This window comes from Rhea americana, unplaced genomic scaffold (assembly GCF_003343005.1).
Source record: "Rhea americana isolate MKP2758 unplaced genomic scaffold, rheAme1 scaffold_113, whole genome shotgun sequence".
NCBI lineage: Eukaryota > Metazoa > Chordata > Aves > Rheiformes > Rheidae > Rhea > Rhea americana.
The window spans coordinates 1,290,661-1,303,596 of record NW_028185184.1 but is presented as its reverse complement, the minus strand read 5'-3'; the positions used below and the strand labels follow the sequence as shown (position 1 = coordinate 1,303,596).

The 12,936-nt window shown below is 37.5% G+C and overlaps 1 protein-coding gene across 1 annotated transcript in view; it reads right to left on the bottom strand.

Annotated features, from left to right (window-relative positions):
- Window positions 1-6,791: 6,791 nt before the first annotated feature.
- LOC146600859 (cadherin-9) overlaps window positions 6,792-12,936 on the bottom strand; it is a 68,465-nt gene continuing 62,320 nt past the window's right edge. The window contains exons 9-11 of the mRNA XM_085316577.1: window positions 10,398-10,515; window positions 10,058-10,309; window positions 6,792-7,279 (exon numbers count right to left, since the gene is read on the bottom strand). Coding sequence (XP_085172703.1) covers window positions 6,792-7,279; window positions 10,058-10,309; window positions 10,398-10,515 — 858 coding nt within the window. The remainder of the gene's footprint in view (window positions 7,280-10,057; window positions 10,310-10,397; window positions 10,516-12,936) is intronic.

Below are 12,936 nucleotides of genomic sequence, written 5' to 3'. Positions count from 1 at the left end.
CCCTCATGAAACTCTTCCTTTCACCCTTTCTTTCAGGAGTAAGTGCCAGCTACACTCTTACAAGATGCAGTGTCTGTTGGGGGGAGAGGGAGGAGTCCTTACCTCCTGCTGCTGCTCTGAGTTTCTTTGGAGGGAAGGGAGGGCTGTCAGGGTCCTGGATTGTATAATAGTAATAGGATGTTTTTTGGGTCCTATGCTGCTCCAAAGATGTTCTTGCACTACTCTAATGGCTAATATACTGATTCTGATGTGGTCTAAATGTCTGCCAGTAACTCAAAAGGTAAATTGAAGGACAGAACTGTAAGTAGTGAACAGAGTTATTATCATTTTACTCCCACCAGAAAATCAAAATCTGTGTTTGTGCAGGCTTACTTTGTACAGCTTGTCATTCCCCTGTGAGAAGTGATGGGAGAAATGCTTGGCACACTGACTCTAAAAGCAAATGCTTTTTAAAATTATGGAGTGCATTCCAAGCTTGATGAGGGTATATTAATATGTGTTATGACAGGAGCTGTGTCAAATTCCATGGTAAAATGAACAAAATTAGGAATATGCTCATATTGTAAGTCATGGGGTTGCTATGAAAATGTATTTCCTGCTAAAATAGTGCACACCAGCAAGAGGAAAAACCCATCAAAGTTGACAAGACACTCCAACTTCTTGGGCTTTTACTGGTGATCTGAAATCTGTTAAAAGGTATTCTAATGAATTTTGCTGGAGTGGGAGAAGGATGTTGCAAAGTGATTTGCTTTCAGCGAGGATAGTGGAGGAGAGTGGAGAGAGCGAAGTAAATGTTCCTGAGTCTCTTCTATTACATGGTGCCCTGTGGCAGGTGGTGGGTTGAGTGCACAGAGGCGCTTGAGTCCCTACAGACGTAACATGGGCATTATTTCTTTGGAGTGCAAGAACAGTGGTGTTCACAACTCTCCTTTTCCCATTTTTTTCTTTCTATGAGATTTTTATGAAGATATAAAACTGAATTTGGAAGTGACTTTTAAGTAGAGTGCAGGCCAGATCTCTCCTACTTTGAATTATGATTCGTGAACTGAAACTTAGAGTTGTAAAATATACCTTCTAACAGCTGCCTATGATAAGACCACATTCTCTTTATGTCCTTCAGCGAGCACATAGTTGAGCATCTCTTGTACCTTGCTATGCTTTTCTTCTGTTAAGTAAACCTCACTATTTGAATAGAAGTGGCACTTCTTGCTTGTTAACATTTTATATATAAAGTAACTTTATTATTCATTTTAACCTTATATGGATGAAATAACTTTATTTACATATAAATATATATATGTGTGTGTGTGTAAATATACATATATATACACACACACACGCACACAACCACACAGACATGTACACACCTAATCATATGCATACAAGTAATATGTTGTCTGGAAAAAATGCTTATGGAATTTATGTTTTTCTCATGTATTGTAGCTAATCGTATAGAAATTATTATTGCTATTTTTTTCCAATTTTAATAACAGAGGAAAACATTTGATTTCCCTGTCCTGATTGGTTTTTTTTTTCTGGAACTGCCTCAGTTCATTTACAAATTCATTTGTATTACAATAATAACATAACAACACTCCAATATACAATGACTAAAACCACACTCATCTACTCTCTCTGCTTAGCACAAGTGAGCAATGAAGAGCAAATGTGACCTTAAACTATAAGTTCTGATGTAAATTAGACTATTAGGTATTGAAATACTTTAGGCAGAGCAGAAGGTGTTAATGCTAGTTGTCATCACTGCATAAGAGGAGTACTAAGGGAAGGTTTTAGACGTGTTTTTTGTTTGAATAGTCTACTCTGAAAACAAGAATTATATACTGACTAAAAGTTTCAGGCATGTTTATGTCTGGTGATAGTTAACACTTAGGTTGCTTAACCTGGCATAATGAGGAGTCTGTTTCTATACTTCACTGAGAGGTGCAACCCTCTGTGGAAGAGTGTCTCCAGCAGTCTTTCACTGATGAGACAGTTAATCAGGATAAGTTCATGTAACAGTATGAGGCTGTTACCAAATGCAGTTAAACTGCAAAGAAATAGAAAATATGTAAGTATTATAAAACAAGACCTTTATCATATACTTTTTTTTTTCTTCTCTACTTTCAAGATGGAATTTCTGTACATTTTTTTTTTCTCAGAATGTTCTGCCACTTGGAATTTTTCCTTTCTCACTTGTATTTCTTTTCACTCATTTTTCTCAGCTTGTTTACTTTCAATCCTRGAGAGGGCCCATTCAAAATTGATTTAAGCCTCTGTTTTGCATGCAGATTTAGTATGTTTGTTTTAGACCTCAGCAGTCACAAGCAGTGTGACTGAAAGAAGCCTGGAACTGACCTTATATTTCCTAAGAGTTTCCAGCTATGTCTACTCCTTTGGAGCAAACCACAACAGATCGAAATGGAAGAAACTTCCCCAGAAATAGATCCCTGGTAAAATCAATGCCATGAAAATGATCTTACTCCTCCTTCTTGAGCCTGCTATGAGACTTCAGGGCTTTGAGCTTYGTAGTGAGGCAGGCTTGAGGTTTGAGGAAATCCTGCTGACCTGGAACATATCCACTTCCTTTCTTTCTCCCTCAAAATTCATGTTTATTCATAGAATAATTAACCTTTGTTAATGATTTGTTTCACAATAGTATTGTTTAAATAATCAACAAATTACTGTGCATAAYCCCATGAGGCTGAACCTATTACCAGAAAACAGGTTAATCAGAGAGATCTGCAGTTTTTCTGCCATCTTTGTAAGGTAGATTTCCCTTTCTGCTGATGCCATGCAAAAAGTCACTCATTCCAATATCTGGCCTTTTGCCTGTTCAGAGTCATAGGAAACTTGAGATTTATTTGCCTGCAATATCTGTGCTCAGCATGAGAACACTGGTACAACATGAGCTTTACAGGCATAACCCACTAGCATTTCAAGCAGGCAGACTCGGAGGTAGTGTGATTGCTSTCCTGACAACCCAATATGGAGAAGGCCCTCACCTCCATCATGGGCAAAAATAGCAGGGATACCCTTGAGGGGTACAGCTGTTGCTGTGGAAATGGACTCTTGTGTAGGGAGTACTCTGGTACACAATCTGATTTATGACACCAGAAATATCTCACTGATGAAGATGCTTAGAAGATCATCCTGTTGCTTATGGCTGTCACTCATTGGATCTGTTGAAGGAAATGTAATCAGAAAAGCAAAAAAACCCCATAATATATGTAAAGAGATAAAAATGGTACAAAGCAAAATGGAAATACCCCAGTAGTTCCGTTGTGAATACAAATGCCTCTTCGGTGGCATGCTGTGTTGTTTTAGATGCAAAAATAAAAGAAGATTCATTTTTTTAAACAAAAATAATGAAAAATAATTTCTGCAACCCATTTGAATGAGTATGCCCACAGAGTTACAGATTAGGAATGCCAGATGATAAACCTGCCAATCAGTTTTAGTCATTTTAAGAATATTTGAATTTTTTAGTAATTTTGAGAAATGACTTGTTTCATTATATTGAATAATGTGAAGTTCTGTGAGTTATAAGTCTGTGTAGGTCAGCATTTAAACATACTGTTTTRAAAGGTGCAGGGTTCTTGGGCTCACCACTGGAAAAATGAGGAAGCATGGGAGAGTCTTATTGCCTTGATGAAAACAGGATAACCCTCCCTCTCTCTGCTTTATTGGCAATGACTCATCAGAGGTGAAAATTTAGAGTGAGAGAAGGAGGAGCTGGCACCTTTTTTGAAGATCTTTTAAGGGTTTCTGATCTTCGCAAAGTACCACAGTGTAACATAAAATACTGAGGATAGATCCCCAAGAGAACACTGTCTCTGGTAACTTTTACAATACTTCTTYTTTCTTCCTCTCAGACTTTTATGGAGAAAAAGATAAATAACAATACCTAAATGAGTGAATTTCTTTATGGAAAATACAATTTCTAAATTAAATTCAAATGTATTCAGAGAAGAAGAATGCCTCGCACAGTTTCTTTCATCCTGCCTTCACCAGTAGCCTCTCTCAAATCAAACTGATAGCCTTTGATGTGTCCTGCACCAATTCGTAGCACCTTAAAGCCTTACTCAGTTCCACCAGCAAATACCTTTTTTGTTTCTGGCCTTGCTTGAGGACAGATGCATTTTCACTTTCCTCTCTCCTGCCATACTGTATCAGTGTGTGATATTCAGATTTCTGGTGACAGCTTGCAAAATTGCTAAGAGCTCTCCTCTTAGTCTAATCTATTTTGTTTGTCACTGAAGGTAAAGTTTGGATGTACAACTTTTTCAAGTCTCTGAATTATTATTATTATTTTCTTCATTTGAGTCAGTTCCTTCAGGAACATGGTTGCTTTATCACATGCTTCTTTTTTTCCCATCCCATCTTAAGGCAGTGCCTTGAAGCTATGAATATTACATTGAAARGCTAATGAATTCCTGTGTACTTCCACTTTGCCATCCGCACCCTTAAGAACACATATGCCATAAGGCTTCTGCTTTCACTCTCACCTTCAAAAGACACAAAAAAGAAATATATATCTGTATGCCATCAAACGTGCATTATACCTTTACAATGGTGTAAACATCACATCCRTGTACATGGCTGCCACCTTTTATGCTTGTTATTTTGCTTTGTTTGTGCTGGTGATATCTTTTGCATGCAACATACTGTTGCAGACTTGAAACACAGCTCACAGTGAACTACTTAGGCATCTGCTTGGAAACCTCCTCAGAAATTTCCATGTTGGAAATTTWGAGATGTATCCTTGGGTCTGGGAGGAGATAAGCTAAATAATTGTAAAGGTAAGTATTTGAGAGGAAAAAAAAAATCTGAAAGACAATGTAGTAGAGAGGAAAATATTAGGGGGAAATGTGTTCCTATGTGTGGGGGAAGTGACCTTGTATTAAGACCTCTTTTAACTTTTTAACAAGAGGAGAACACAACTGTAGCCCCATTAGATTGTCTTTTAGGTAGAAGTAGTAAGATTGGTTAATGTACATCAGCAAAACAAGTAGGAATGTAAACAGTAGAGGAGTTTTGAAGTCCTGTCTCCCAGATTTTGGCTTCTTTTGTGTGGGATTCTCTCTTTTGTCAACATTCTGGAYGTCAGTACAATGACAAATATTACCTCACCTGTGCAAAATATAGAAAGTACATATTTATGAAAAAGTGCAGCTATTTTGAAGTTTTGAAAATTATCATAATGAACAAGTGCTATGTGCTTGCAATACTTGTTTTTTTGTTTGTTTTTAAGAATTCTGAAAAGTAGCACAAACTTGAGAGTCCGTTTTAAGTTTCTTTTTAAAACAGTCTGGATATTAACCAAGTAATCTAGACAAAACTTTTAAATATGATTATTTTGGATAGCTATATACATGTATTTTCCRTAAGGTCATTATGAAAGAAAGAGTGCTCTGAATAGTATCGTTGATCCTGTACTGATGGTTTCTTTGATTCTTTTTCTGATATTTTGGRGGGGTTGTTGTTTTTAACAAAGGTCGTTAAACATTGTAACTTTCAGTTCTCTCGCAGGGCTATCACTCTTAACTTATGTGATAAAGGAAAATGTACATTGCTTAAAACCCGATTGTGTAGTCAAGCAAATAGATTTTAAACAGAAATATGTACTTGATTCTTGCCATTAATACATTTAAATACATGCAAATGTATTGCATATACATTTAGGGAGTTTTTTTGGAGGAAAAGAACATTAAAGTTTTAAATAAAATATTAGCTGGACCGCTTTTTGTTGCTAAGCTCACTTTGATTTAAAAAGAAGCTATCAGTAACAAAGGACTGATTTGCCTAATTGCATTAAAAAACAAAAAAATGAAACTAGAATACAACAGGAGTCTTTTGATTGTTGATGTTTGGTTACTTATTTTAAATTTTGTATTATAAAATTATTTTGTATCTACCAGAATAAACTTTTGTGATTCCTTAAATCCCAGGAYGTATCTTTTAAAATCTCTCATTAGTCAACTGCTCATAAAAGAAAGTACGTGTGGAGAGTTTCACAATTAAACTATATTGTTATGCCATATATTAATACAAATCGCAACTCAGATTGCATTAATTTATAATCACTTTCTCAAAATCATTTTTTTCTACACTTCATTCTCATCACAGAGAATTCTATCCATATTGTTCTAGAACATGCATTTCAACCACAAATCCAATCTAAGGAGATACATTTGAAAATGAACTGATTTGTGCAATGAATTGCACAACAAATATTTTCTTGTTGTTCAAAAAGATTGGACAGATCCTTGTGATTAGCAAAGTATGTAAGTAGTCTTTTTATAAATACTAATTTATTTCATAAAAATACAAAAATATAAATATACATATATAAAAATATCATGATGAATCAACACACAGACATTCTTTAACTCAATAAATATGGCAGTAATATTAATCTTTTTTTAAGTATACTTTTGAGATTATGTTACAATGCAGGTGCACCATGTCCCAGCTAGTAGGAAAGGTAATGCAAAGCTATTAAAAAAAAAAAAAAAAGTTTCCATCTCATTATTAAAGGCACAAAAAGCCTTTTATTGTATTTTTATTTTCAATGAAAACCTTTCTTCATAGATTTTCAGGCAGGGTGAATTATAGATTTTTAAAAATCTAAATCATTCATATTCATTCACGCTGACTTATTGATTAAGCAAACCCTTACTAAGACAACACCTATTTTTTGTATTTTTTTCCCCAAGTAAGAGAGTAGGCCACTTTATCTAGTAACATAGACATTAATTCCACTAACACTGACCAGGTCACAGATTACTTTCTCAGTCTCGGTCGCTTTCCTCTCCGCCATACATATCTGCTAGTTTTTTAAACCGAGGTCCCCAGTCACTGAGGTAATCATAATCTTGATTGCCATCCGCGGTAAGTGATTCCAAGGAGCTGAGTGAATTTGCTATGGAATCATTTCCTTCATAGGCATACGTTGCTAATGAATCATAAGGAGGTGCACTTGGGTCTAAATCATTTTCCTTTAGCCTTCGATGAATAAAATCTTGGATGTCAATGTTTTCCCAAAGAGGTGCAGTCCGTCTTATCTGAAATATGGTTTCTGGGATGACATCTCTTCTCATTTTACTTTCCTCCCTCGCTTCTGGATTTCTTAGAGTGCCGATGTCAAAAGCCTGGGTATCTTCTTCCCCACCTCCCTCATCGTTGTAGGTCACAATGTTATCCCGAACATCGTCCTTTGAGATAATCAAGGGCTCTTTCTTCCTCTGTCTCTTGAGGGCTGCAAACAAGACAACTAATACTGAAATGAAACAAAAGATGAATAAACAGGTGGGTAGTTAGCAGTGAAATAAAGGATCGAATATTTTGCATTATATGTGGTTCCTGAAAAGTTTTAAGGCTAGGATAGCGTTTAATGGAAAAATGACAAAAACTAGCTCCAAGTTAAAATGAAAAGAGAAATTATTAATTATTTATAGCAGTCAGAACATCTATTCTTTTATGGCTACAGGACTAATAATTAACATATTATGTATTTGATATGGATATACATTTTACTATTAAGCTGAAGTTGAAAAGCAGAGAAAATAAATTGTCCTACTAATGATTGATTTTGATTTAGTTTTGTGCAGTGCTGCCTTCTTGGCAGTCTGCAAGGGTAATTTTATCACAAGTAGTTGTATTTCCTTTGCAGAAGTAATTCATGCTTTTGAAAGCCAGTGTTTTAGGTATTCCTAAGTGCCTAATTCACTTTTCAAAATGGGAGCCACAAGTTTTTCTGAAAATAAGAATCTGAAAGCTTTTAGTTTTGATGACTACAGGAACTGAAATCCAATCTCTGCTGCTGTTTCTTTTTAAAAACATGATCCCCCTAGTTTAAAAAACGTTAGTTGAATAACTCTTCCTTTTGGAGAGGCAGGTATTGAAKCTGAAGTGAGCCTCTACAGAGGGACATGAAAAACTAGTGTTAAGATTTGTAAATACATTCTGGTACATAAATGCTATTGATTTCAGTAGCAATTCAATGCTTAAATGTGTTTAAGAACTTGAACCTAACTTCAGTATCTGGAGTAAAGAGTGGAGGCCATCAAAATCATCTGTGGATGAGGCATAATGGCAGATGCCAAGTTATACTTAAATGCATTACAACAGTGCTAAGCACTTGTGCTCAGTCTTAGGAGCAAAGTTTTTTACCCTAAATAACTTGAGTGCTGGTGAATCAAAGGTAAGAATGGGTGTGCTGAGGAGAGAGAGATGAACTGAGATCTTCCGCATACAATGCTGTGAATGTAAAGGCTATTCTGTATTATTTGTGATTTTGTAAGTGCACAGGCCCATTCTTTTGAAGCTTTTCTAGCACTGGATGAGTAATAACCCACTCAAGTATATTTAAGACCTTCCTTATGAAAGAATAGCAGCAACTGTGAGGTTAGATCACTAAAAAGTTGTTACAAAAAGTGTCTTTCACAGCCAGGTATGTAACATATCTGTCCTACTCTGCATGTGGTGACACCAGTCTACTCTACTAACACACTTCATCCCTCTGGACTGTAATTAAATAGAGCACTGAGATCCACCCCAACTGTACACCAGCTATTCTGTTTAGCCCCTCTTCAGCCATGTACCACTCTGGCTTTGGCTATGCCTACAGTACTAAATAAATCAGGGTCTCGACGCCGAGGCAAAGAAGAACAAGGTGGTCTCATTYGTTTTGCATAGCGCACCGGTCCCTGAGTGTGTTCTCAGTCTCATGCAGTATTGCTGTGGTCCTAAGGCATAATTATGATTTTTTTTTTTTTAAAGTTCCTCCTATAAAACATTGCAGCCCATCAGGGTGATGTTTTTATAATAGGAGAGCATAGGTAATAGTTTCATGGTACATGTCTCGTGCTCTGTGTTGTGGCATGAAAGAGGGCTTTGAAGTCACAGACCCTGCTGCAATGCAGTTAAGAACTGTGTRAGGCAGAGAGCCACACGTGGCACAAGGTGAGCTGTAAAGCCCACTGGCAGTGGTGCCCTGCAAATGCTGCTSCTCAGACTGTGCCTATGTGTCGTCCTGAGGGATCTGGGTTCGCTCAGACCAAAAGCACACCTGGGAGGTGTTTGAACCTCAACTGTGTGGGCAACCAGCTCAAGTTCCCTTCTTTCCCTATGCGGMACAGTATAGATGTTGTTCCAGTRTGTTGTCCTGCTCTTCTAACTCCYTCTGTGGTCCTTTGAATATTTACTMTGGGTAATCTGAGTCCAGCTGATCTTGCTAACAGTCTAAAAACTGAAAAAAATTGTTCTCCTTAGAAATACATTAACTGATACGTGAATGCTTGTCACTGCCCCCTTGGTGAGCTTTTTGCTGGGACATGTGGGAAGAGAAAGATTAACTACAAGATTTGACGGGAAAGTAGAGAGGGCAGACTCTTCAAGGAGTTGCTTTTCCAGTAATGTGAGTTGCAATTTTTATGACCTTAAAGCCAGGTTATCTGCTAGCATTTATTCTGGGTCTTTCATCTAACCCCTCACCTTTCTAGTGGTTCTGTGCCCCAACCATCCATCTCACTTCTGTGCTCACATTTTATGCAGTCAGCTGAGCTCTCTACCACTTGTGAGCATTTGAATGTTTCTCTGCTATGCTTTTCAGCTAAATATTTCCTGAGAATAAAAATTACAAATGATTCATGATTAAATAGCTAGTATAATTGATCATCTTTTAATTACTGATAAAKGTACCATGCAGCTTCAGAAGTATGATTTTAAAGTCCTAGATTTAAATGAAGCTCTGTCTGTAATGTACAATATTACTCATATGAGCGTGATGGCTAAAACTRGTCCTAGGTTTTCAGTTTTAACACTACTTTTCACATTTTTGTGATTAGTAATAATGACAAACAGCTTATAATTAACTTCTCTGCCACCACTCTGCCAGCTCCTCTCCCACTTTAGAAAACAGTCGGGATTAAAAAAAAGAATAGCTACAAAATATTTTCCTGTAGTGTCACAGCAATAAAGGGTTGGAGAATATCAGGAATCTAGAAGTGACCAGCGCTTTGCCTAGGTGATTAAACACCTCATCGAAGGCGCTTACCTAGCAGGATAACGATGCAGAGGAGGATGGCAATCAGCGCCCCTGTGCTGAGGCCAGCCGGGAGGAGCAGGGCCTCGGCGTTGCAGGACTGCATGTTGCCCCGGCTGTCGCAGGCGCACACGCGAATGGTCAGCGTGCCCGTGCTGCTCTGGATCGGATAGTCGTTGTCGAATATTATGACTGGCAAGAGATAGGTACTCATCTTGCTGCGGCTGTATCCGTTTCTTCTAGTCAAAATCCCTGCTGTGTTATCTAGAATGGAAAAGTCAAACAAATGAATGCTAGGGAACGAAGCTATATGTGGCATGAGGCAGAGGAGACGGTATTGATCAGCCGTTACCTTTGTTGTCGATGATGGAGAAGTTTGGATGAACAGCAAATTCTGGCACCAACTCAAAGAAAAATTTGTGTCCTCGAGGAGGCTCATCCTTGTCAACTGCGCTCACAGTCTGTATCAGCTATAAGAAAGACAATGTTCAAGGAATTTTAGAAGCCTTGTTTGTATGAAATAAGCCCTCTGCTTTTCAAGTACAGTAAAAATCCACTGAAGTTCTGGCTGAAGGCACAAACTGATGTCCTAAGCCAAATGTTCTCCCCGTAAACATAGGAGAGAGTACAGTAAAAAATGTGTTATTTTATTGTTTAAACACATAACAGAGGACAAAAAAAAGGGCCCAGTCCTCACTGCAAGACAGCCATCTGCTTTGATTTGTAGTCAGTGTCTTGCAGTGGTGCAGACACAACTGCCCTTCTGAATAAGCCATAAATCTTCTGTGGCCTTATATAGTGAAGACACAGAGCTGGGTATAAACCAGATGTTAAATGGGTGTAATTCCCAATCCACCTCATCTGCTCCTGGCAGTAAACTGGGGTATTTCACTGACAGAATGCTCAGCTGTCCTGAGGTAGTAAAGGGAGATATTTTACATTCTCCTCAAGGAAAACCTCTGGTTGTGGAGCTTTATAGCTACCCTAAAAAGGGCTGTCAGCTCAAGCTGGGAGAGAATGATAATAGCACCAGCCTAGGTTTAGAGTAGAGTGGATTAAAAAAGACAGGCCTTAGCAGTAATTCTAAATTGGGCAGTCTTCCCTGTTACATGCATAAAAATGTGTGCAAATCCATACCTGTGTGTTTATGTCCATACGCCCACTAAGAATTTGATCTTTTTTTTCTGATTATTTTTAGTCACTGTTAGAGGCTGAAGAAAAATAGTTGCAGAATTGAGGAAGGAAAAGCTAGCCAGGAATAGCTGTAGGTTATGAAATGACTTGCAAGTTAACATGTGCTACTACATGAGTAGTAGTAACTTCAGGGTGCARTGAGACAGACTGCTATGTCCTTTGCATTCCCTARGAGGTATCTCACTGGAGAGCGACCCATACTCTACCTTGGCTTGTTATTTGAGTCTTATCAGAAGATAACAAAGCTTAGTGGTATGAGAATGAGAGCAAGCTTCCCTTTAGGAACCTGCAACTCAATATGACCCAAAARAGAAGTTCTTACAGTGCCTAATCATAGAAAAGTGCTCACCAGTCAGACTTGTTTCCTGGAAGCTGTGGGGGGAACCAATGCCTGCCTTGAGGTTTCTAAGTGCTTCCAGCATATCAGTATCCTAAAATCCCAGCGACATCAAAGGTACTTGTTATCAAAGGCTTACTTTGCTGCTTATTTGTCTGATGTTTCCAGGACACGTGTAGCATGAGTTCTCCAAGGAAAATAGCAATTGACAAATAACATTAATACGACTGTTAAGCTTTGCAGCAATTAGGAATGGCTAAGGAATAACTTTTTCTCATGTAGTTATCTGAACACRAGTTTGAGTGGGGCTGGAGGATACAGTTAGATTTTTGGAGGTATTCAGCATCTCTCAAGACAGAATACTCTATTGGACAAACATATAGGGCCTACACAAATTCCAAAATGTTCTCAGGAGCCAGAAACCTGCTATTGCTAGTGCTATACTCCAAGATGAATAAAAACCAACAGTAAAGAAAGTCCCAATTTGATTCATTCACTTCTTAGGAGTTCTTTCTAAAATAATTGCAAGAGCTAGAGCTCTTCTACCCTCCCCTCCAATTTCTTTTCTTTTCTTTTCTTTTCTTTTTTTTTCTGAAGATATATTCTTCAATAGCCTGTTGTCGGTGAGGAACTTGAAATAGAATTTGCGAACATCAGCCTTGTACATGAGGAAGAGACCATGCTGAAAGCAGGACTATGCTGTTTTTCTAAGTGTGATTAGAATCATAACTACCTATTAAGTTCTCTTCATTTTTTAAAGCATATGATGATCAGGGCACTTGAGGAAATTTTTTAATCCATTTAGCAAGTTCCCAAGGTTACCAGAATCATTGTCTATGGCCAAGCAGCCTGCTTAGTATGTCACTCATGCTCTGTTTATACCAACATTTTTCGAATGTCACATTGTTCTTCTCTTTGTTCCAACATCCCTTTGATAGTGGCTGTGTATGGACTAAGATCAAGATGGTGCTTCAACTTAGTCTTCTGTTGTTTAATGTAAAAATGTAATATTACTACAATAAAGCATTCTTATGATAGAAGTAAAATACCAAAGTAACATGAGAAATTTTTTTTGTCATATTTTTAAAAGTTTGAAAAGATGAGGAGAGAGAGTAAAAGCACCAGATATAAGAGAGAAAATTAAAATATGTGATAATATTTGTGCAATTACTTGCTGAAAAATTCAAGGAGAGAATATCCTGATAGTACATATATATACCAGAAATTACAGTTAAGTATCATGGGGCTTTTTGAGATGTATCGGTAGGATGTTTGTAGGAGCTGGATTTGATTCCCTTCATGTGCAAATCACATGGAGGAGACAATTGTGCCAGGCATAGAGGAACATAATTACGTTGAA